General features: G+C 36.9%; 5 protein-coding genes across 5 annotated transcripts; 1 reads left to right on the top strand and 4 right to left on the bottom strand.

Moving 5' to 3' along the window:
* Nucleotides 1-474: 474 nt before the first annotated feature.
* On the bottom strand, nucleotides 475-1,079 carry EV154DRAFT_481411 (uncharacterized protein; the record flags this gene model as incomplete). The annotated part of the gene is made up of 3 exons (XM_051598388.1): nucleotides 475-678; nucleotides 755-960; nucleotides 1,037-1,079. 3 exons carry the CDS (start codon nucleotides 1,077-1,079, stop codon nucleotides 475-477), a joined length of 453 nt encoding a protein of 150 aa, XP_051457574.1.
* Nucleotides 1,080-1,927: 848 nt separating this feature from the next.
* On the top strand, nucleotides 1,928-4,291 carry EV154DRAFT_508814 (uncharacterized protein; the record flags this gene model as incomplete). Its single annotated transcript, XM_051601545.1, has 2 exons — nucleotides 1,928-3,973; nucleotides 4,053-4,291. Coding segments are annotated over exons 1-2 (1,991 nt in total), but the record flags the coding sequence as incomplete, so codon positions are not given.
* Nucleotides 4,292-5,356: 1,065 nt separating this feature from the next.
* On the bottom strand, nucleotides 5,357-7,976 carry EV154DRAFT_227414 (uncharacterized protein). Its single transcript, XM_051594484.1, has 4 exons — nucleotides 6,679-7,976; nucleotides 6,470-6,568; nucleotides 6,177-6,410; nucleotides 5,357-6,117 (listed from the first exon to the last, which is right to left on the bottom strand). The coding sequence occupies exons 1-4, from the start codon at nucleotides 7,865-7,867 to the stop codon at nucleotides 5,435-5,437; spliced, it is 2,205 nt and encodes a 734-aa protein (XP_051457572.1). The 5' UTR covers nucleotides 7,868-7,976; the 3' UTR covers nucleotides 5,357-5,434.
* Nucleotides 7,977-8,250: 274 nt separating this feature from the next.
* EV154DRAFT_538048 (uncharacterized protein) lies at nucleotides 8,251-9,800 on the bottom strand (the record flags this gene model as incomplete). The annotated part of the gene is made up of 4 exons (XM_051604251.1): nucleotides 8,251-8,713; nucleotides 8,822-9,557; nucleotides 9,625-9,700; nucleotides 9,765-9,800. The coding sequence occupies 4 exons, from the start codon at nucleotides 9,798-9,800 to the stop codon at nucleotides 8,251-8,253; spliced, it is 1,311 nt and encodes a 436-aa protein (XP_051457571.1).
* A 1,564-nt stretch (nucleotides 9,801-11,364) lies between these two features.
* On the bottom strand, nucleotides 11,365-15,768 carry EV154DRAFT_602647 (clustered mitochondria-domain-containing protein). The gene is made up of 8 exons (XM_051607308.1): nucleotides 15,691-15,768; nucleotides 15,543-15,614; nucleotides 15,410-15,471; nucleotides 15,150-15,321; nucleotides 14,907-15,044; nucleotides 12,168-14,845; nucleotides 11,970-12,095; nucleotides 11,365-11,895 (listed from the first exon to the last, which is right to left on the bottom strand). Exons 2-8 carry the CDS (start codon nucleotides 15,610-15,612, stop codon nucleotides 11,410-11,412), a joined length of 3,732 nt encoding a protein of 1,243 aa, XP_051457570.1. The 5' UTR covers nucleotides 15,613-15,614; nucleotides 15,691-15,768; the 3' UTR covers nucleotides 11,365-11,409.
* Nucleotides 15,769-19,387: the final 3,619 nt, after the last annotated feature.

The following is a 19,387-nucleotide window of genomic DNA, read 5'->3' as shown; positions in this document are numbered from 1 at the left end:
GAGTAATATGATATAAATGTGTACGGCATAATGAGGACTGCACAAAAATGCTTTCTAATAGCCGTACACAGAGCCAAACAAGCGATATAATTAAGATGATAAATCAACTCTTGGACAACTCTAAAAAGTCGTCCATATTAAAAATTGGTCACTAACTGTTGCGATTAGATCTGATCTGATCTGAAAGTTGACACCAATCGCATACACTTATTTTGTTAAAGTACGTGAAGATTTGATTTTAAGTTATTAGGGGAAGTACGTGGATTGCTTTTCTTATAATATTTGGTACCAGGAATAAGTTGATGTAATTGCGATTATAAATAAAATGACAGCTAGTTCTTATTGCAATAAAAAAACTGTTTTTTAAAGAAGTAATCTTAAGGATATGAAATAACACGGATTTATTTTAAAGAAATTAAGGTTTTTATAGAGATACGCAAAATGACATAAATAGTCATTAGTAGGCAGAAAGTGCTACGGGAGAGGTACCGGCTGGGCGGAGTGTTCTGAATTGTGAATAAGGACCAATCCTTTAACCCGTGATTGGACTTGATGCCAGAGCGTTACCATTAAGATTCTATCAGCTATTGGTATGATATCATACCCGTACTCCTCAACAAGCCCACACACATCTTCAAACTCACTGTTGATAGACCAGCTTAAGCAATGCCAACAGGTCTTACTGGTTTTATATATGCTGTTAAACGATGTAGTAAGTCCTGCACCGTAACGAGTTTTCCTCTTGTCATCATACATTGGGCTTTTTGTCACGAGCTTCCAATTTCATCGAAGCGCTACATCGTGGAGAGACGTACATATTCCTCGCAAGACGGCGTTCACGAAGCTTATCAATTTGGGCTTGTGTCAGACGAATGAGTGTCATCAGTTGCTCGTTCCCATTAGATTCTCTCGCGTAGTCGATTGTCACAACATCTGCTTCTTCACGAATATAGACAATGTCTACACAAACGTCTTTTTATAAATTTTGCCTCTACATATTTTTTAGAGTCACACTATCCATTCTTTCCTTACATACTTTTGGTCTTTGGCCTTAAACGAACGACGACCCACTCGAGCATGTATCAATAGTAAAGCATGATAAATAGATGTCAATTGAAATAATTTTTTTTTGTAGACTAATAAGTCGCATAATGATTTTTTTTAAAGAAAAGACGTCGGATATGTCTTCAAGAAACTGAAATCCGGCATGGTTGGCCAAAACTTGATATATCGATATATATATAATATGAGGTTGGCTTTTGCTTTATTAAACATGTTCAAATTACCGTCTGAAGTTCCAAACATTATATACAAGCATATAAGAAAAAGAGATATTTTGCAATGTGCTATGACCTGCAAAATGGAAAGAAATTGCATTACTACATTACTACGATAGTATATCCTTCGACGTTAACCAAAATTTTCCAAACAAAAAAACTGTTACAACTAGACTCCATAGAACTTGATCGTTACTTTCAATACGGCACTTACACAAAAAAGCTTGTTGTTCATAATGATAGTATGTATGACACACATTATGGTTTAGAAGACACCGTATCAGAAAAAGTTACAGCCCGTTACTATACAAAGGAAGAATGGATCTTGCTTTTGGAATACCTACCAAATATACAAGTTTTGGATTTATTTCGCTGGAAAAGCTCCCACGAATACATGCAATGCATCCTAAACTGTACCGATTCTCTAACCGTTCAAGGACGACAGAAATTTATAACGGAAAAATCAGTAAGTTAGATGGAGATATTATTATAAAATTGCGTCACATTTCTTATTCTATCTCGCGTGTTCGTCTACATTTCATCAGATCCTAGATAATTATATGTGGTGCCTTTTTTTTTAAAAAAAAAAAAAAAAAAAAAAAAAAAAAAACTTGATTATACTTAGTCTGGGAAAACCTATAATCAGAGTCATAAGTTACACGATCCAATTACTGAAAATTGGCCAAAACTTTATGTCGAAAAGAAAATAAAGATGGATTTTGCTTTTCTAAACATGTCGGAATTACCATCTGAAATCCTAAATATTGTATACAAACACTCAAGTAACAAAGATGTTTTACAATGTGCTCTGACCTGCAAAAGTTGGAAAGAAAGTGCATTAACACATTACTACAATAGTCTGTCCATCGACAGTAAACGAGCTTTCCAAACAAAGAAACTGCTACAATTAGATCCCATCGAACGCAATCGTTACTTTCAATACGGCACTTTTACAAAAAAGCTTGTTGTTCATAAGGATTATGGATTTTACATACCTATTGATTTAAGAGATACAGTCGTTCACTATACAAAGGAAGAATGGATTCAGCTTTTAAAATACCTACCAAACATACAAGTTCTGGATTTATTTCAGAGTAAGGGCTCCCTCAAATATTTGGATTACATCCTAAACTGTACGGAATCCGACAAAATATTGCAAAAAACTAGGGCCATCATAGTGGCTGATAGAAATAGCCATATGGCTGGCGCCAAGGTTCCCAATGACATTTACTTTGCCGTCTGCTACAAGTATCGTGCAACCATTACCACGTTAGAAGTTGAATACAATTCCAAGCCTTTTAGTTCTGGACATATTAAAGGCGATATGCTTACGATGTTATATCATTTCAACAGCTTGACTCATTTAACGTTCAACAATAATTGTGATGACCAGTTGACTACCTTGGATATCATGGATGCTTTTCCCCATTTAGTATCATTAGACTACAAAAGCAAGTATATCATTCCAGAAGTAATTGTAAAGAATATTCTTGGTGGTGACACGAACCGCAAGAAATTGAATAGTAGCTTTAAAGAATTGCATTTGACGATCCCAACTATTTCAATGCATTATGCTGATTATATTAAAGACTATGTCGCACCGCATTTGGATGTCCTGAAGCTGAAAATTTGTAACATGGATATATTCGATTGGGTCGAAAGATTTGGACTTTATAATGCGGTGGGGTTTTTACGCAGTTTAAGCAAGGTTAAAACGGCTAGTATCATTTGGGAACCTCAGGAACACGATGATAGACTTATTAATACAAGCCCGGAATCAAAAGCCACAGTTTTCTTTACATTACTTAACGCAATGATAAGAAACGAAAATATGCACTGTCGAGCACACTATAGTTACGAAAGTACACACAAATCTTTAAGTGTAACTCCAGATAACCACTTGTATTTTGTTTACAGCCTGAAGGAATCTGAATATTATCTACCATTGACGAATCCAGACTTTGAACAAGGGTATCCAGTATCACTTCCTGTTCAATTTGGAAAACCCAATCGTTCCACTTCATTTATAGGACCAGAAGTCATTAATCAGATCAATGTATTTCTAGACGACACACGTCCAAATTTGCCGTTGGAGTTCTTGCGATATGTGTTGGTGAACTGCCCAAACCTCCAAAAGTTTTGGTGCGTCTTAGTTGGTGATGATAACCATACAATATTACTCGATTCCAATCCTAAAAAGGGCAATGACATTGTAAAAGGCATTCCAAACTCAATAAATAGCACACAAGCAAATATCAATTTCGTCGCGACTGAAAACATAGTCCCACCCAAAGAAATGCTGTGTCTCATTCATCAATACTTGCCTGCCGTAGAAAAACTGATATGTACTCTGGATGATTTGACTAACCCACCTGTTGAATTGTTTGAAGTGGACCTGACAGCATTTATGTATTTAAAGTCAGTTCGGCTGGATGTTCAATTGTTTGATTGTGACAGACAAAATACCGCATTTCTGGAAATACAGTACTTGGATAAAGATTGGGAATACTACCGTCTGTGGGGAGATAATATGACTTTGACTGTAACTAGAACTACTTTGGAACATATGAATGAGCGGATAAGTATAAGAGAGTATGGTGATGTTGGAAAAGCTTTCATCCAGTGCCGCAAGCAGGTCAAACTCGAACTGTTCTCTAACCGTTCAAGGACGACAGAAATTTATAACGGAAAAATCAGTAAGTTAGACAAAGAGATTATTATAAAATTACATCACCTTTCTTATTCTAACTCGCGTGTTCGTCTATATTACATCAGTTCCTAAATAATTAAACGCAATGTCTTTTTAAATGGAAGGAATAACTTGATTATAATGATTTCGGTGTCCAAAAAATTGAATTTCTGGTAAACATGTCGAAGTTACCGTTGGAAATCCTACATGCTGTATACAGCCATTTAAATAAAAGAACTGTTTTTCAATGTGCTTTGACTTGTAAAAGCTGAAAAAAAAGGCACGTTAACATTTTTATACAAGGACTTGTCTATCAAATTCGATGGAGCTGCTAAATCAAAGAAACTGCTATAATTAAATCCCATTGAACGCGATCGTTACTTTCAACACAGCACTTTCACAAAAAAGTCTGTTGTTTATAGGGATTATGTACGTAAACTACCTTATGACTTGAATGATACCGTCGTTCACTTTACAAAGAAAGAATGGATCTTGTTTTTGGAATACCTACTAAACATACCAGTTCTGGATTTATTTCAAACTAAAACTACCGCCAAATATATGGAATACATCCTAAGCTGTACGGAATCCGACAAAATATTGCACAAAATTAGGGTCATTATAATGGATAGTCGCAAAAGCTATATGTGTGGCATCAACGTTTCCAATGACATTTAATCTGTCATCTGCTACAAGTATCGTGCAACTATTACCCCTTGATAGGTTGAATACAATTCCACGTATTTTAATTTAGGGCCTATTAATGTCGGTAGGTTAACGATGTTATATCATTTCAATAGCCTGACTCATTTGACGTTCAACAATGTTTGTGTTGATTAAAACGCACACAAGTCCTTTGGTTTAACTCCAGATGACGACTTGTATTTCATTTACAGTTTGAAAGAATCCGGTTACTATCTACCATTAACGAAGCAAGACTTCGAACAAGAATATTCATTAAATGATCGTATTTAATTAGCAACTCCCAATCGTTCCACTTCAATCATAGGACCAGAATTCATTTATCAGATCTATGCCGCTCTGAGCGACACACGCCCAAATTTGCCTTTGGAGATATTACGATATGCGTTGACGAACTGTCCAAACCTCTAAAGGTTTTGGCACGCACTCGAATAATGATTTTAATCATGATAGATTACTCGATGTCAATCTTAAAATGGTCGGTGACACTGTAAAAAGGTATCCAAAAACTTATCAAATATCACATAACAAGCAAATATTAATTTCATCTCAGGACTGTAAGCATGGTCCCATTCAAAGAACTGTTGTGCCTCATTAATCAATTTACTTGTCTGCAATAGAAGAACTCATTTGTATCCTGAACGGTTAGACAAATCCACCTGTTGAATTGTTTGAGCTGGATTATGAATACAATAAAAAATATAGCTAATATGTATTTTATTTTTTTTTAAAAAAAAATGTGAGGTTTAGTATGAAATATTTTTTTTTAATCATCTTCATCTTCAAAAAAAGAATCGAGACTGGCTAAATCATCCATGATATAATGCTCTTTTTTGTGTTGATGAGGATGCGATGTGGAGGTATAAGAAGGGGGTGTATGAATCAAGATGGAAGATTCCGAAGAGATAAGTTCATCGGGATCCTCAAACAAGGTCGACGAAGAGGGTATGATGGGAATATTTGTACGTTTGATAGAGATAGATGAAGTCGGTGTTGATTGACTGGTGCGCATAAATGACAGTATAGAAGAACGTCGTGTACTAGAAGAAGAGCTAGTTCGTGTACTTACCACAGTTTCATCCAATGAACTTGATGATTTCTTTTCACCCGTATCAGTAGCATTGATGATAATAGAAGGTCGACTTGAATTCTCTTCTTGCGCTTTACTGGCTTCGGCTGTGAAAATGACCTCATAGTTTTCAATTAGGTCTTGTAGCAATCGCTGTGCATGACGTTCATGAGCACTGATTTTGGTTTCGATCTTGGGCCGCAGTAAGATATAGCTAAATGACTTTGCTAGTGATGTGGCGAGTGCATGATTATCCAGTTCTTTCACCAGCCTATAAAAATGGCCCAGTAATATCATGACTGTCTTGTAATTGCATGTGGGTAAAGTTGCTAGTAATTTACTGATGGAGCACAACCGAGTGTCCTTATCCTGCTGGCCTTCTATTGCGTGGGTGGTTAGTGCAAAATGAAATAGAATAAAGAAAGAAAAGAAACTTTACGGTTGGCATAGATGAGTTTAAAGGGTTCATAGAGCTCAAAGGTAAATAAACACTCTGGTAACTCCATGAGATAAAGACGAATGAGAGAAGCTAGTAAGAGGACGTCATATTTTTCTAGGGCAGTTTTATCTACTGTACAATGATTGATTTCTTCTCTTGCTGCATGCACTCTGTCCAATGGAACACTTGTTGTCCACACCAAGCTCTTTTCCTCGTCATACAACCTTGAAAAGCCTATTTTAATTTATAATTAAAAAAAACAATTATTTTTAACCTTTTTTTTTTTTTCTCACCTGATTCAATGACAGACAGTCCTTGCGATACTAATGGTGGTACCAATGAAGGTTGTGCTCTGGTAATTTCCTCTAAATGTACACCGAAAAGCTGATCTGCTTTTAATTTTTGATATAATGGGTACACACGTGTTAAAAAAAATAAAACTCAGGGCACTCTTTTGAAAAATAAATGAAAAAAAAAAAAAAAAAAAAAAAAATTGACTTGCCTGTGTTGCCATGGAAATGATTCTCATAAAGAATGGGTCTGGGATTGTATTGACCTGTCCTATACTGCTCCACAATAAACTGAACATCCTTGTCAGGCTCCAATGTTTCTTGATACAACATCATGTTATCAAATGTTTCTTTACAACGAGGAATGGTATTAGATAGCGAAGCAGCGACACTGATAAAGACTTGTTTGATGGTTGCAATGCGCTCCAATTCCAGACTTTGCATTTCTTCATAATGCACAAACAAGACTTGTTCGACCTGAGTACGCATTTTTTCAACTTTTCCCACCGCTGCACGATACGCAGTGTCCGCCGCCATCATTTCCATTTCTGATTTCTTGATTAATTGAGCACTGGGTGTGGTTGTATTCCATCGACCTAAAAAGCCTGTGGCGAATCCCTTTTTTGAAGGTGAGGATGGTGTTGATTCGAATTTGGAATAATCTCCGTTGGGGTGCAGGTCCATATTTTGAGTGAGGAATTCTAATTTTTCAAGCTGTTCCAAAAGGACGATTGCATCCCCTTCGTTCTGAGAATGTTTTTCTTGTAGCCATGCCAGGATAGCGTCCCTTTTCATTGGTAGGAGCAGTAGTAAATCCTGCAACCAAATCCAGACGTGATCACGTGTAAGAAACTCGAGGGACTCATCCAGACGAATATATTCATATTGATAGTCGGGTTGAAGTAACAACAGCGCTTTGCATTTGGCGGTATAATTCAACTTGGCCAGCTCCATGTGTCTACACAGGGTTTCAAAGTGACCCAATTGCGCATCGACGGTTTGTTTAGCAGTGGCAATGATACGATCGTAGCGTAAACTAAACTGTAAAAGAGGATCCAATGCTGTGGTGTGTAAATTGGTGGCACGAATTTCATGTTCCTTGGTAGATTCGATACTTTCGGAATAGACAACTTCAAAACATCGTTTCAGGGCACCACCCATATCTGCATCAAATGGGTTGTTACCCGGAACAAGCGTGGAGAGTTGTTTGGCATGTAGTTTTTCTGCAGATATTCGGTGTCGAATATACTCTATGATCGCTCGGTTTTCTTTGGCACTTTGGCGTAATTTACCGTGCAACACGGAAAACCCTGTGTTGAAATTAGGAACTGCATCCACTGACGCTGTAGGAGACCAAAACGATTGTTGAAAGGAATGATGATGAGGCATGGCTATATGCATAACTAAAATAAAAAAAGAAGAGAGAAAAAGAGGTTAAAAAAAGGAAAGGGGTGTAACAGGTAATTTTTTTTTCCCCTTTATACTGAGAAAGAAGGAGAGGGCAAGCCACAAAATATAGATACAACACACCACTTTAAATTTTGCTGTTTATTTGTGGCATGTTTAAAAAAATGAGTGGTTGATTAATTATTTATTATTATTTTTTTAGTGCATATGAAGTATATATAGAGTGGGAAGCATATGAGCAAAAAGTTATATTTTTTTTAGCAGCAATTTTTACATGGTAAGGGAATGACTAGTGAAAGCATGAAAAGTGAGAGATAGTTATGTACAGATATCAAAAAAAAGAGAGAGAGAGTGTGTGTGTGTGTTTGAGTAATGTGTTATGTTTGCATAGTTGATTTGTTGAAACGCGGGCTTCGTCTCTTTGTACAGTCATCTTCCTCGTTATTTTCAGGTTGTGATGACTGTATGAATTCAACAGGCAACATACCTCTCATGATTTGATTTGAACGGTCACTCCACTGTTGTTGTTGTTGTTGTTGTTGTTGTTGCGGTGGTTGTTGTTGATTCGATGAGAAGGAATTATTAGAGTTATAATAAGTCTGCGAGGTATAACCACTATCAGAGGACTGTTGTTGATTTTGAATGGGTCTTAATTGATTCGCAGGTTTATCTTGACCATTGGTACTCGTGTTATTATTGGTAGGAATGATTTGATCGGATGTAGATCTCTTTTGTCGACGAATGACACTTTCTTTGTCACCGTAGGCATCAGCGGAACCACTACCGGAGCTACCACTACTATTACAATTGCCATTAGAACTGGAATCAGCTATACTACCGCTATTTTGAAAAAGATGAAAAAATGCGTGCAAATTTTAACAACATAAGCCAAATAAAGAACGACATTTGATAGTTTTATGTATGAAACCCCCCAAATCAGAAACATACCTTCCAGGTGACTTTTGCTTAGCTCTCTTTCGAGCTCTTCCGATCAATCGATTGGCAGCGTCTTGCTTGGACTTGAAGTCATCCAAGTATTCTTGATAGCGTTTATAGTTGGCAGTTTGTCTGTATTGTTCTAGAGAAGCCAAGTATTCATCTTTGGCTCGCATAGCCATTCTTTCATAAGCTTGCTTTTCAATATGACTTAGGTTTTTCCATTGATCGCCAACTATTTTGGCCAATTCGGCAAAGGAAAGGTTTTGATTTTTCAACTCGGTACGTGCGTCATTGGAGAACATGATGTAGGCCGATGGTGGTTTGATTGGAGAGTTTCTATCGGGTTTAGCATGACGTCTGTATTTTCTTTTGGCGGGTACAGATTCGTTGGTGTCGATAGAATCATCATCGTCATTGGAGGATATACTGCTACTGATTTGGTTGTCACTAGTACCATTTGTGATGTTTCGAATACTATTTACATTGTTGTCTAGAGGTTTTCCAAGTCGAGAACGGAGAGATGTGATTGGAGAACTACTACCACCACTGGTGCTACCACTGTTACCACTGCCACCGTTATTGTTACCCATACTAGTGGTTGTGGTTGTGGTTGTGCCACCCATACCACTGTTCATACTACGGGGGCTCGTCATTCCTGTGGGTATTGATTCGTAGTTAGTGTTGTAAGGCTTGGGGATATTTATGGGCATTTTTAAGGTAGTGGGTATAAGTTCAGGCGGGTAAGCTATTAGAAAAAAAAGAAGGTGTGTTAATATAAATAGAGAGCGGGGTATTTAAGCGGACTTTCTTACTTGTTCCCATAACGTTGGTAACAAGTGGCTGATCACGGGGAATGCCTTTTACAGTTGCAATCTCTCTTTGAAGCACCTAACTCTGTAGTGTTAATAGGGAATGAGGGAATATGAAAATTAATTTTTTTTTTTTTTTTTACCCTTCTGTGACCACGTTTTACATTCATGAAGATCATGTCTTCCTCCGTAATTTCTAGAAGCTAGCGGATACGAGTTAGTTTTAAAAAAAAAAAAGATAAAAAGATAAAAAGATGAATTATGAAAAAAGGCTTACAGAAATGACAGAATCAAAGCCTTCGGATAAAAAGATATCGAGGTATTGGTTGAGATGGCAGTGGTTAAGAAAGTCACTGACGCTCTCATGGTTACGATCGCCAAAATCAAATTGAGGCGAGTCTTGTTTTGACAAGAGCTGTGGTTGCTGATGAAACGATTGCATATGAGGATGCAAAACTCAAACTTTAATGGGGACAAACAAAAAAAAAAAAAAAGAGTAATTAAACAAAAATAGAAAAATATAGAAAATAATTTTTTTTATAAAAAAGAAAAAGCAGTTCTTTTTATACTGGTTCGAAGAAGGCCCAAAAAAAAAAAAAAAAAAAAAAAAAAAAAACTACTAAAAAAGGAAATTCGATTGAATCTAATCTTCTTTTTTTCATTAAGGACCTACACGATTATCTCATATTTCATAGGGAATTCACGATTTGGAGCGAGTTACATAACAAACATTACGTTGTTGGGGGATGTGTGATTTCGGCCCATTTAGAAAAAAAGTTGGTTTTATATGACTTTATAGAGCAAAATCCATGAATTTCTTTGGAGTTGATAAAGCTATTTTTCCCAATCCAGTAATTACCCGCTGTTTGAAAAAAAAAAATTTCATCCAAATCGATTATTTGGCTCTCATCGATCGATTCTGATGTAGAACCTAGCAAAAAAAAAATATTGTTATTTTCACTCTTCTCTCCCATACGTTATAGTCTCATAACTCCCCTTAAAAAAAACAAGTGTACATAATATGAATGGTTATTAATGTTATTTTAAATAGTATCTTATGCACTAGAACAACCCTTGGGGAGAAATGGGCCTTTTAAATAAAAATAAAAAAAAAAGTGTGCAACATTAAAAAAAAAAAATTCTTTTTTCAGTATTCTCACCTTTTCTAGATTGGTTTCGAATGTTCTTCTATTACCGCGGTATTTTAATATTTTGACGTGTTTTACCACCTTTTACTCCTTTTTCACCCCCCTCCCTCCCTTTAAATAGGAGAATTATTCAGTAGTAATAACTTACGATATATATATATTTTACTTAGTAACCCGAAATAATAGTTCTAATATATATAAGAAACCAGGTATATGGTATCACTTTATCATACACAAAAAAGAAGGGTGCAGATACTTGGGGGGTTTCACATTATAAAACAACTATTTTTTTTGGTGGGGGAGAGTATTTGGGGGATATGGGGGGGGAGAGTAGACATGTATTTAGATTATCTCATTTTTCCATATTATAAAAAGACTATGTTTCCAATTATAGTAATCTGCGAGACGATTCGAGTACCCCCAGTAATCTGGGTCCCCCTTTATTATTATTTACCTGGGGGCCACACACACTCTCTCTTTCACTCTTTATCTCTCTTTTATCATTGGTGGGATCATTTATAGTGTTACAAGAAATAGCTGAACCGGTAATTTGGGAATCTAAACAAATATGGATATAGAAAGACAGATAAAATATAGAAAGGGAATCTAATTATGATACGTTTTATTTTAATTTTTTGACTTATTTTTTAGCCTTTTGGTTCTTCTTCTTTCCCTTTCGTGCACCACCATTAGCACCTTGTCCATTAATATACTGTAACACTTGGTCAATGGGAAGTTCACCAACAACAGGCTGAGTATCTTCCTTGACAGAAACCGGGATCGTCTTGGTTGCGTTAGAGGCTCTTCTAGCTTGGTCCTCACGCGCTTGTTGTGCAACCATCACTGCATTTTGCGTCAATTCCTTTAACCAAAGATCACTATCCTTTGTACGAGGATCTTCTGCTCCCAACTTCTTATCAAACACATCAAATGCAATTCTTTCAGCTGCTAAGGCCTTGGGAAATTCTCCTTCTAAAGTATACGCCTTGGCAAGTACATGGTAACCAGTGGCTGTCAACACGTGGTCTTTACCCAAAATATTCTCATGTGTGTTACAAGCTCTCTCAAAGAACTTGGTACTTGTCTTGTAATCACGAAGCGATTGAAGCATTACACCCGCATTGTTCTATCCATTGTATATTCAATTTAGTCTTTTCGTTTATATATATAATATACATATCTTTCTTTAGTCCAACTTACATCAGCTGTGGCAGAGTCGGGGTGACCGGGACCGAAAAGAAGATCCCAGTAGTATAAGGCGTGTTGGATATAACGGAGCGCAAGTTTAGTACGTCCACCAGCATGCTCAAACAAACCAAGGTTCAACTATATCACACAAAAAAAAAGTTATAGAATCATAAAAAAAAATTTAAAAAAAAAAAAAAAAGATTCACTTACGTAATGATGGATGGTCTCAGGATGATCAATACCACAGGTTCTTTCAGCAGAAATCACTGCCTTGCGTTGAAGATCCAAAGCAGATTCACGATCTTCACTATGATGATAAATCATGGCCAAGGTAGCATAACATTTACTCGTCTCGGGATGTAAGAAACCGTAAGTTTGTTCATGTAAAGCCAATGATTCCAACAAGAGTTCCAAACCTAATTGACGATGACCTTGAGAGATACTCATCTTACCAGCTTCAAATGTCTCTTCAGCAAAGACACTTCTGGAGGAAGCTTGCTTTACAGTAGGCATCAAGTTCAAAATATCTTCAGGGATGAATGTCGTGGTACGACGTGTAGGTCGGCTAGTAACAGCTTGTTGTTGTTTCTTGGCCTTCTTACCACGAGCATGAGATTGCTCTTGCTTCTTACGATCAAGTGCTGCTTGATGAGCGGAATCTTCAGCAGTGAAGGCTGCACGTTCTTCTTCGGTATAAGCATGGGTACGGTAATCACGGGCATTGACTTGCACACCAGTACGGATACAGAGTTCACGAAGTGTAGGCAAGAACTTGAGTTGATCCACACTATCCTCAGAGAGCTTGTAACGGAAACGAAGGAGCACTTGTTGAGCCAATAAAGTCTTTAAGATAGCGGGTGTCAATTGAGCCCATTCAAAATCATTACGGTTGCTTCCTTCAGGTAAGACAGGTGTGGGCTTAGGGTTGAAAGTTGTACCGATCAAACAGTTCAAGAAGTGGGCAATACAGAGACTACTTTCTTCTACGGGGCATGCAACAAGGTACTTACGAAGAAGACGCTTAGAAGCACGCACAATCATTTCTTGTACAGCCAATTGATGAATATGCTCAATACGCTTGTCCTTGCTAAGTGACACCAATTGCGCAAGTTTACCGAGATAACGCATGTTGATACCACGACGATGCATAGCCTTGGTAAGTGCATCTCCATCTAAAGGTGAAATAGTGTAAGATGCAAAATCAAAAACGAGACTGGGGAGGATCTCTTCTGTCAAGAACTTAGAGGCTTCACGAATCACTTGTTCTTGTTGTGTGGTTTCTTCACCGCTGGGTTGTCTAGCAGAGGTGAACACATCAGTGTTGAAAGTAAGCTTGAATTCATTCACATCAATCTTGAAATCTTCCTCTTCCTCTTGTTCAGCAGCAGCAGGAGCAGCTACTTCGTCAGTCTTGGCCTCTTCAGTCTTGGCCTCTTCGGTCTTGGCCTCTTCAGTCTTCACTGGGGTACCTTCAACAGCAGTAGGCTTGGCAGCATCTCTTTCCTTCTTCAATTGATCGGTCTTGGCCTTGACCCATTGTCTAAACTTGTGCTCCCAGAACAAACTCATTAATTCAGGTCTCAACAAGGTCATCTTGTGAGGATAGGCAGGCATATCATCCTTATCAACACACTCAGAATCCACAAATTCGATATCAACAGGGTTCAAACGATAGAGATCCAACATGTAACGACGACCATCAGCGCCCAAAAGACCCTTGGTTTCCTGAGAAGTGAAAAGCTTGACTTCAGATCCAGCTTCATCGATGACGGTATGTTCAGCCAAATGAAGTGCTTTAGCTACATCATTACCGATGGCTTCATGGAAAGTAGGATCGGAAGAGATTTGAACGCCATTATCAACTGAACCGTAGACAATGGAATTTTCATCTTGACGACGGAAGATACCAGGTACGATACTTTGAGCTACGATACGAATACCCTTGTAATCAACTACAACACTAGCCAAGGTGTAAAGTCCCTCAGCATCAATACTGTTCAAGATCTTGACACCTTCCAAATCCTTACCGGTAGCCACATGAGCAGCCTCGTCAGCACCCAATGTCTCAAAAGTACCACGACCATCGTTACCTTTACTGAAAAAGATATTGTTATAGACAAACATTTGAGATTCTTCGGCCTCAAGAGGGTTTAAAGGAATGACAGAGCCATTGACAACAGCCATAGCACCACGTACAGCAGCCTCAGTGAACTCGGCTTGTACCTTGGTGATCAAACGTTCACGTAAAACACGCTCTTGTAACATGGTCTTGGGTAACTCGCGATGAGATTGAAGTTCATCGTTCCAGTCACGAAGTGATTCGACAGCGTCAGAACCAGAGTTCAAGTAAGTCTCACAGGGTCTGGAAGGATCAAATAGAACTTGAGGGTTCTCAACAGCCCAAGGATGACTAGGATAGTAAGTGTTGACAGGAAGGACTTCCAACATATGATGGCGTGTGATGAAATCTTGCAATTCAATGAACTTGGCTTGGAAAGAGGGAGAGATCTTTTGCAAGAGCGTGATGAGAGAATGAGCAGAAGCACGCTTCGTGGTACTAGGGGAAGCATCAAACTTGTTATTGGATGAATTGTTGACAAAGAATCCCTTGGTGGAAGCAGTGATATGGATGATTTCTCCTTCCAAGGTGCTAACGGCCAAATAAAGAAGATCGCCCTTCAATCTTTGTCTGTGGGGGACAGGGTTCCAGCCAGAAAGAGTCAAACTCTTGATGCATTCGGGAGCGACACGCTTGAAATCGGCAGGTACAATGTTGGAGAGTTTGGCACGCTCGTCCATGTTGAACTTGGAAAAGGCGTGTTCGGGAATAGGTTCATCAGAGAATAACTCGTCCATCTTTTTATCGGCATCGTTGTTGATTTCTTCGTCTAACGTAGATATGTTTAAGTACATTTCCCCTCTCTCTCTCTCTCTTTTATATAAACTTACCGATTTCACCAGTGATGGCTGTCAAGAAGGAAATGGCAGGATCGATACCAATGGTGGAAGGGTTGGGCTTGTAAGGACCACCCAATAAATCACGAAGACGACTCACATGAAGTCTGACATCACGTTCAGTGTATTTATCTAGTTGGTGGTAACACATCCCATATTTTTTTTTTTTAATATAACGCTCTCTTTTTTTTGACACATGCTAAACATTTTTTTTTTTTTTTTTTTGTATTAACAAACCTTCAACCATGACAAGCTCACTTTCAGGTGTAATTCCTTCAATTTCACCCAATTCCAAATAGTCGTTGACTCTCTTACCGTTCAAGGATAAATAAAAGCATGAGTTGGCACATGTATCAGGGGATTCCATAATCGATTGTTTAATATCCTGAACAGTTTCACGAGGACTGGTCTACAATGAATAGTATCATCAGTGATCCAATGAATCAATCCCACCCCTTGTCTCTCTCTCTCTCTCTTTTTTTTTTTTATTTACTTACAATGATTTTAATATCATCAAGGTCTCCGGGTAACTTGATAGTCAACTGGTAAGTTTCTTCAACTAGAATGACGACGGAAAACTTTTTTTTCAGTCTGCTTTGCTCATGTCACTTTTTTTTTATATGTATATACCTTCTTCAGGGACTTGACCTTCGACAACGTTTTCTGTCAATTGTTGTGCCTTTTCTTGTACTTCTGCCATTGCTAATTAACGAAATTAGTTACTTAGTTTTAAGTTATTTTGTTGTTGTTGTTTTTTTCGCGCAAAGGTTCAACTTACGAGAAAGAAAAATATGTGAAGAAGAAAAAAAAAAAGAAAAAGAAAAAAATAAAACTAGGGGTTGAGCTTTTTTTTTTTTCTTTTTTTGCTTTCACGGAGTTTCATTGTTATGAACAACACACACACACAAAAATGTTTAATTTCTTTTTTATTTCCAACAATAAAGAAAATATTTTTTTTAATTTTCGTTCTTTTCCCCTTGAAATTTATTGCTTGTCTATTTTAATTGTTTTAAAAATGGAAATCTTTGTGTCTCGGTTTTACAAAGGTTCATTTTTTTTTTTAAAGCAAAAAAAAAAAAAAGATTAAGCCAGGCATCCCAGCAAGCAGAAATAATACTTTTTTCCCCCGGTCGATCAACTCCGCTGCCAATGCAATCAAAAAAAAAAAAAAATGTTTGTTCGAGTGTTACAAACAATTTCTTGAAACTGGGGTAAAAACTATGCGTGGGGAATTCTCTTTTATCCGACAACAACTTTTTTTTTTTTTAATTAATTCTTGGAAACGAACAACGAGAAAAAAATAGAAACATCACCATAACAACCCGCAAAAGACAACCAAATATTGTACAATTAAAATAATCCATCAACGCATTGATTTTCTTGTTTTATAAAGTGGTACCTGATTTTTCATCTTGCCCTGCTCGTCTCCCCGGGTAGACAGAAAAAAAAAAAAAGAAGAGCATACATAAACATTAGCTACACGTGGCAAACATCAAATGCAATGCACACTTGGATTTCATATAATGACTGTCAGCCAGATATCGAAAAGAGAACATCCAACCATTTTAATCAATGGAGATCCCATACCGCCTACGTGGTAGAAATGACACACCATCAAATAAAATAGTTATTGTATTTAAGAATACTATTAAATAGTAATAAAATATCACTACATCTAACAAGTGCATCCCCCTTCCACCATTACCCATCAATTTTTTTTTTTTTTATCCTTGTGCCATATTTAGTATATCCATCAATATGAGATTTTTTCAATGTTTTGTTTTATTTGATCATTTTAGCTAAAAAGGAAAGGGTTCCGCCCAGATTTATTAAGTGCATACCACTTATTAGAATAAACGCCGTTATAATTTCATTTGGCTCTTTATAAAACTATTCAAGGAGACTTAATCAGAAAAATGACGATTTATAAGAAAATCACCCTTTATCGTTCTTAAAAAAAAAAGAAGGGGGTCATCGGATCTTAATCTTAATGGGATAAAGTACTATTATACAAATATATTATACATCCTTTTTTTTTCTCGATCGATGATTATTCAAAAAAAAAAAAAAAAAAAAAGCCTTTATCGATCCTTTTGCAGATGGTATTTTATCTCTTGTAAATTAAGCGACTTTTGTTTTTTATTAAATGACGTAAAGATAAAATATTCTTAGTAAATCTTGCTACAAGAGCTGACGAGAAGGCTTTTGGTCCTCAAGTTTCTAAGGGGGGAAAAACGTTAGCTATTGTTTCCTTTGCTTTTTCAAATTAATATACTGACTCTGGTCTTTCGGCTTTCAACTCGACGGGCACAGGCTAAGGCTTCTTTTTCCCCCGCCGTCTTCATGGCACGCAAGTACTTCTTGCGCAAGGTGGTGTAGCGGCTGCTACACACCTGTTTAAACCAGCGATACTTACCTGGAAGGAAATTACCTTGCTGGTCCAACATATTGTCAATACAATATTGGGATCTACAAGCAGCCGCTTTCAAAAGATCAAAGACCTGTTTGTTGTTGCCGTCGTAGAGGCCATTCAAGGTAAAGTCGAAGTGATACATTGGATTCTCCATAAGACTCTTCAAGATATCCTAATATATTTTTATATTCTTTTAGTTAATCCAGTCAAAGAAAAAGTAAAAAAGATACATACGTTCAAGTGTTTATTCTTGGCAGCAACTTGACGGCGAGTCAATTGGATAGGTTGCGCGTCTTCTTCTTGTAGACGAGCTTCCAAGGCCTGGGTACGAGCAACTTGCTGTTCGAATTCAGCCCGAGTGACAGGAACTTCATCAGTTAGAGCTTGACGGCGAGAGCTTTGAGTGGTCCTTAAGGTGCTGTTGGTGTTCATGTTTATTTAAAATAGTTAAAAAAGAAAAAACATTGACCAGAGGTGAACACACAATATATAGGGTTCGTGCTCCTTCGTATCACCTATGGTATTGTGAAAGCTCTTTTCTTCCTCCAGTAACATCGCAAAAGCTGAATCTCTGTGTGTTTGTTCTTGATGTTGGAGACTGTAAAATAGAACCTCACAAATCCCGTGTGTCACTAATAATGTGTTTATCAAAAGGAGGTCATCTATTCAAAGTTAACTGTCAAAAACCAGCCCCATGTAAAAAGTTCGTGTAATAGTCTTGAGGCTCATATACCTCTACTTTATTTAAACATACCATGTTTTCTTCTAACACAAGCTACCACTGGTTCTATAAGATGTGCAACAACAAAATGGCCACTTTCCTCCATTACTATTTGTTTACGTGAGTTAAAAAAAATATTAGCGCCATCTTTACTATGGTTTCTAAACAAACTCTAATATGTACCTTCTCTTGCACTTGAATGCTCTCTTTCAGATGAAGCTCTATTAGAGATGGCCGTGACATTCTTTGTTAGATTATGCCATCCCAAGGAATCTGATTGAGCCCCTGGGGCTTCAACCTTAAAAAAGGTACAAAAATATAAAAAATGGGTATTTTACCTTTCTCTGACTTTTAAAAAAAAAACTTTAATAGGTACCACCTGTTACTGCTCTCTGGTTCAAGTTACTGTATGCTTCGTCTATTGCCAAGGTTTATAAAATATCAAAGTTTGACTCCAACGTAGGTCGTACTACTTTATTGAATCTGCATTGTCGGTCTGGCTTCAGGTCGCCATAGTAAAAGGATATGCTGTTTTTCTAAAAAAAAAAAAAGAAGACTTTGATAGTTGCTTGGTCTGTCTCTCAGTCAAATTAAATTACGAAAAATGGTGTCACTCTTCCGTTTCATCTATTAAGAAATGGCAGTGAAGCTTCGGGTAAAAATACAAATATAAAGCCTAATTTTTTATATGATCTTCATTTTTTTTTATATATATATGGGTGCTTGCTATGTTGTCTGGTTTTATGCAAAAAGTACTATTGTTCTGGAATCATTCTTGGTTATAGTTACTTTTTTTTTTTTTTTTTTTGCTTGAATAAAGTTGTTAGTATAGTAAGGACTGTTTATGCGATGATTATTGGTAAACATTTAAAACAAAGGTAACTAATATTCTGACACTGGTAATAATTAGACAGATCTAATCAAGCATCCGTTAACAATACTAATAAGTTATAGAAGGCCGATACAACACTCTGCTGTAATAACACCTATTATCTATTTGGCTTGTATTCAGACGCACTCTTAAAAGATAAACAAAGCTTTTAGACAATCCTATATGCCCATACTGATTTTATTCATTTATTCCGTATTCATCAAATATTTAATTCCTTTAGTGATCCTCGCTTTCCAAGTCATCAAAATACAAGGCATTATAATTACTCTCGTCTCACGTATATTATCTCGTGGTAGTATATGGTTAAATCAAGGTATAAGTAAATAAATCTGTGTAGTACAGTATAAGCAAATCATAATCAATTTAAAATAAATAAAGCCTCATTTATAAATCAATGGTACGTATTTTAAAGAAGAGTTCGTGCTCAAATAATGGCGAATGAAACTTTC

The sequence above is a fragment of the Mucor mucedo genome, assembly GCF_025094135.1.
Source record: "Mucor mucedo strain NRRL 3635 chromosome Unknown EV154scaffold_45, whole genome shotgun sequence".
Lineage (NCBI taxonomy): Eukaryota > Fungi > Mucoromycota > Mucoromycetes > Mucorales > Mucoraceae > Mucor > Mucor mucedo.
This window is presented reverse-complemented; position numbering and strand designations above follow the sequence as displayed.

What these genes read in the sequence shown, in the direction of transcription:
- EV154DRAFT_602647 (XM_051607308.1), bottom strand. Translation starts at nt 15,612, where the DNA reads ATGGCAGAAGTACAAGAAAAGGCACAACAATTGACAGAAAACGTTGTC. An exon ending in AGCCATCACTGGTGAAATCG is followed by an intron (nt 14,846 to 14,906) that starts GTAAGTTTATAT and finishes TATCTACGTTAG; the next exon opens with ACGAAGAAATCAACAACGAT. An exon ending in CCGACTCTGCCACAGCTGAT is followed by an intron (nt 11,896 to 11,969) that starts GTAAGTTGGACT and finishes TACAATGGATAG; the next exon opens with AACAATGCGGGTGTAATGCT.
- EV154DRAFT_227414 (XM_051594484.1), bottom strand. Translation starts at nt 7,867, where the DNA reads ATGCATATAGCCATGCCTCATCATCATTCCTTTCAACAATCGTTTTGG. An exon ending in TCATTTCCATGGCAACACAG is followed by an intron (nt 6,569 to 6,678) that starts GCAAGTCAATTT and finishes AAAAATTAAAAG; the next exon opens with CAGATCAGCTTTTCGGTGTA. An exon ending in ACTGTCTGTCATTGAATCAG is followed by an intron (nt 6,411 to 6,469) that starts GTGAGAAAAAAA and finishes AAATTAAAATAG; the next exon opens with GCTTTTCAAGGTTGTATGAC.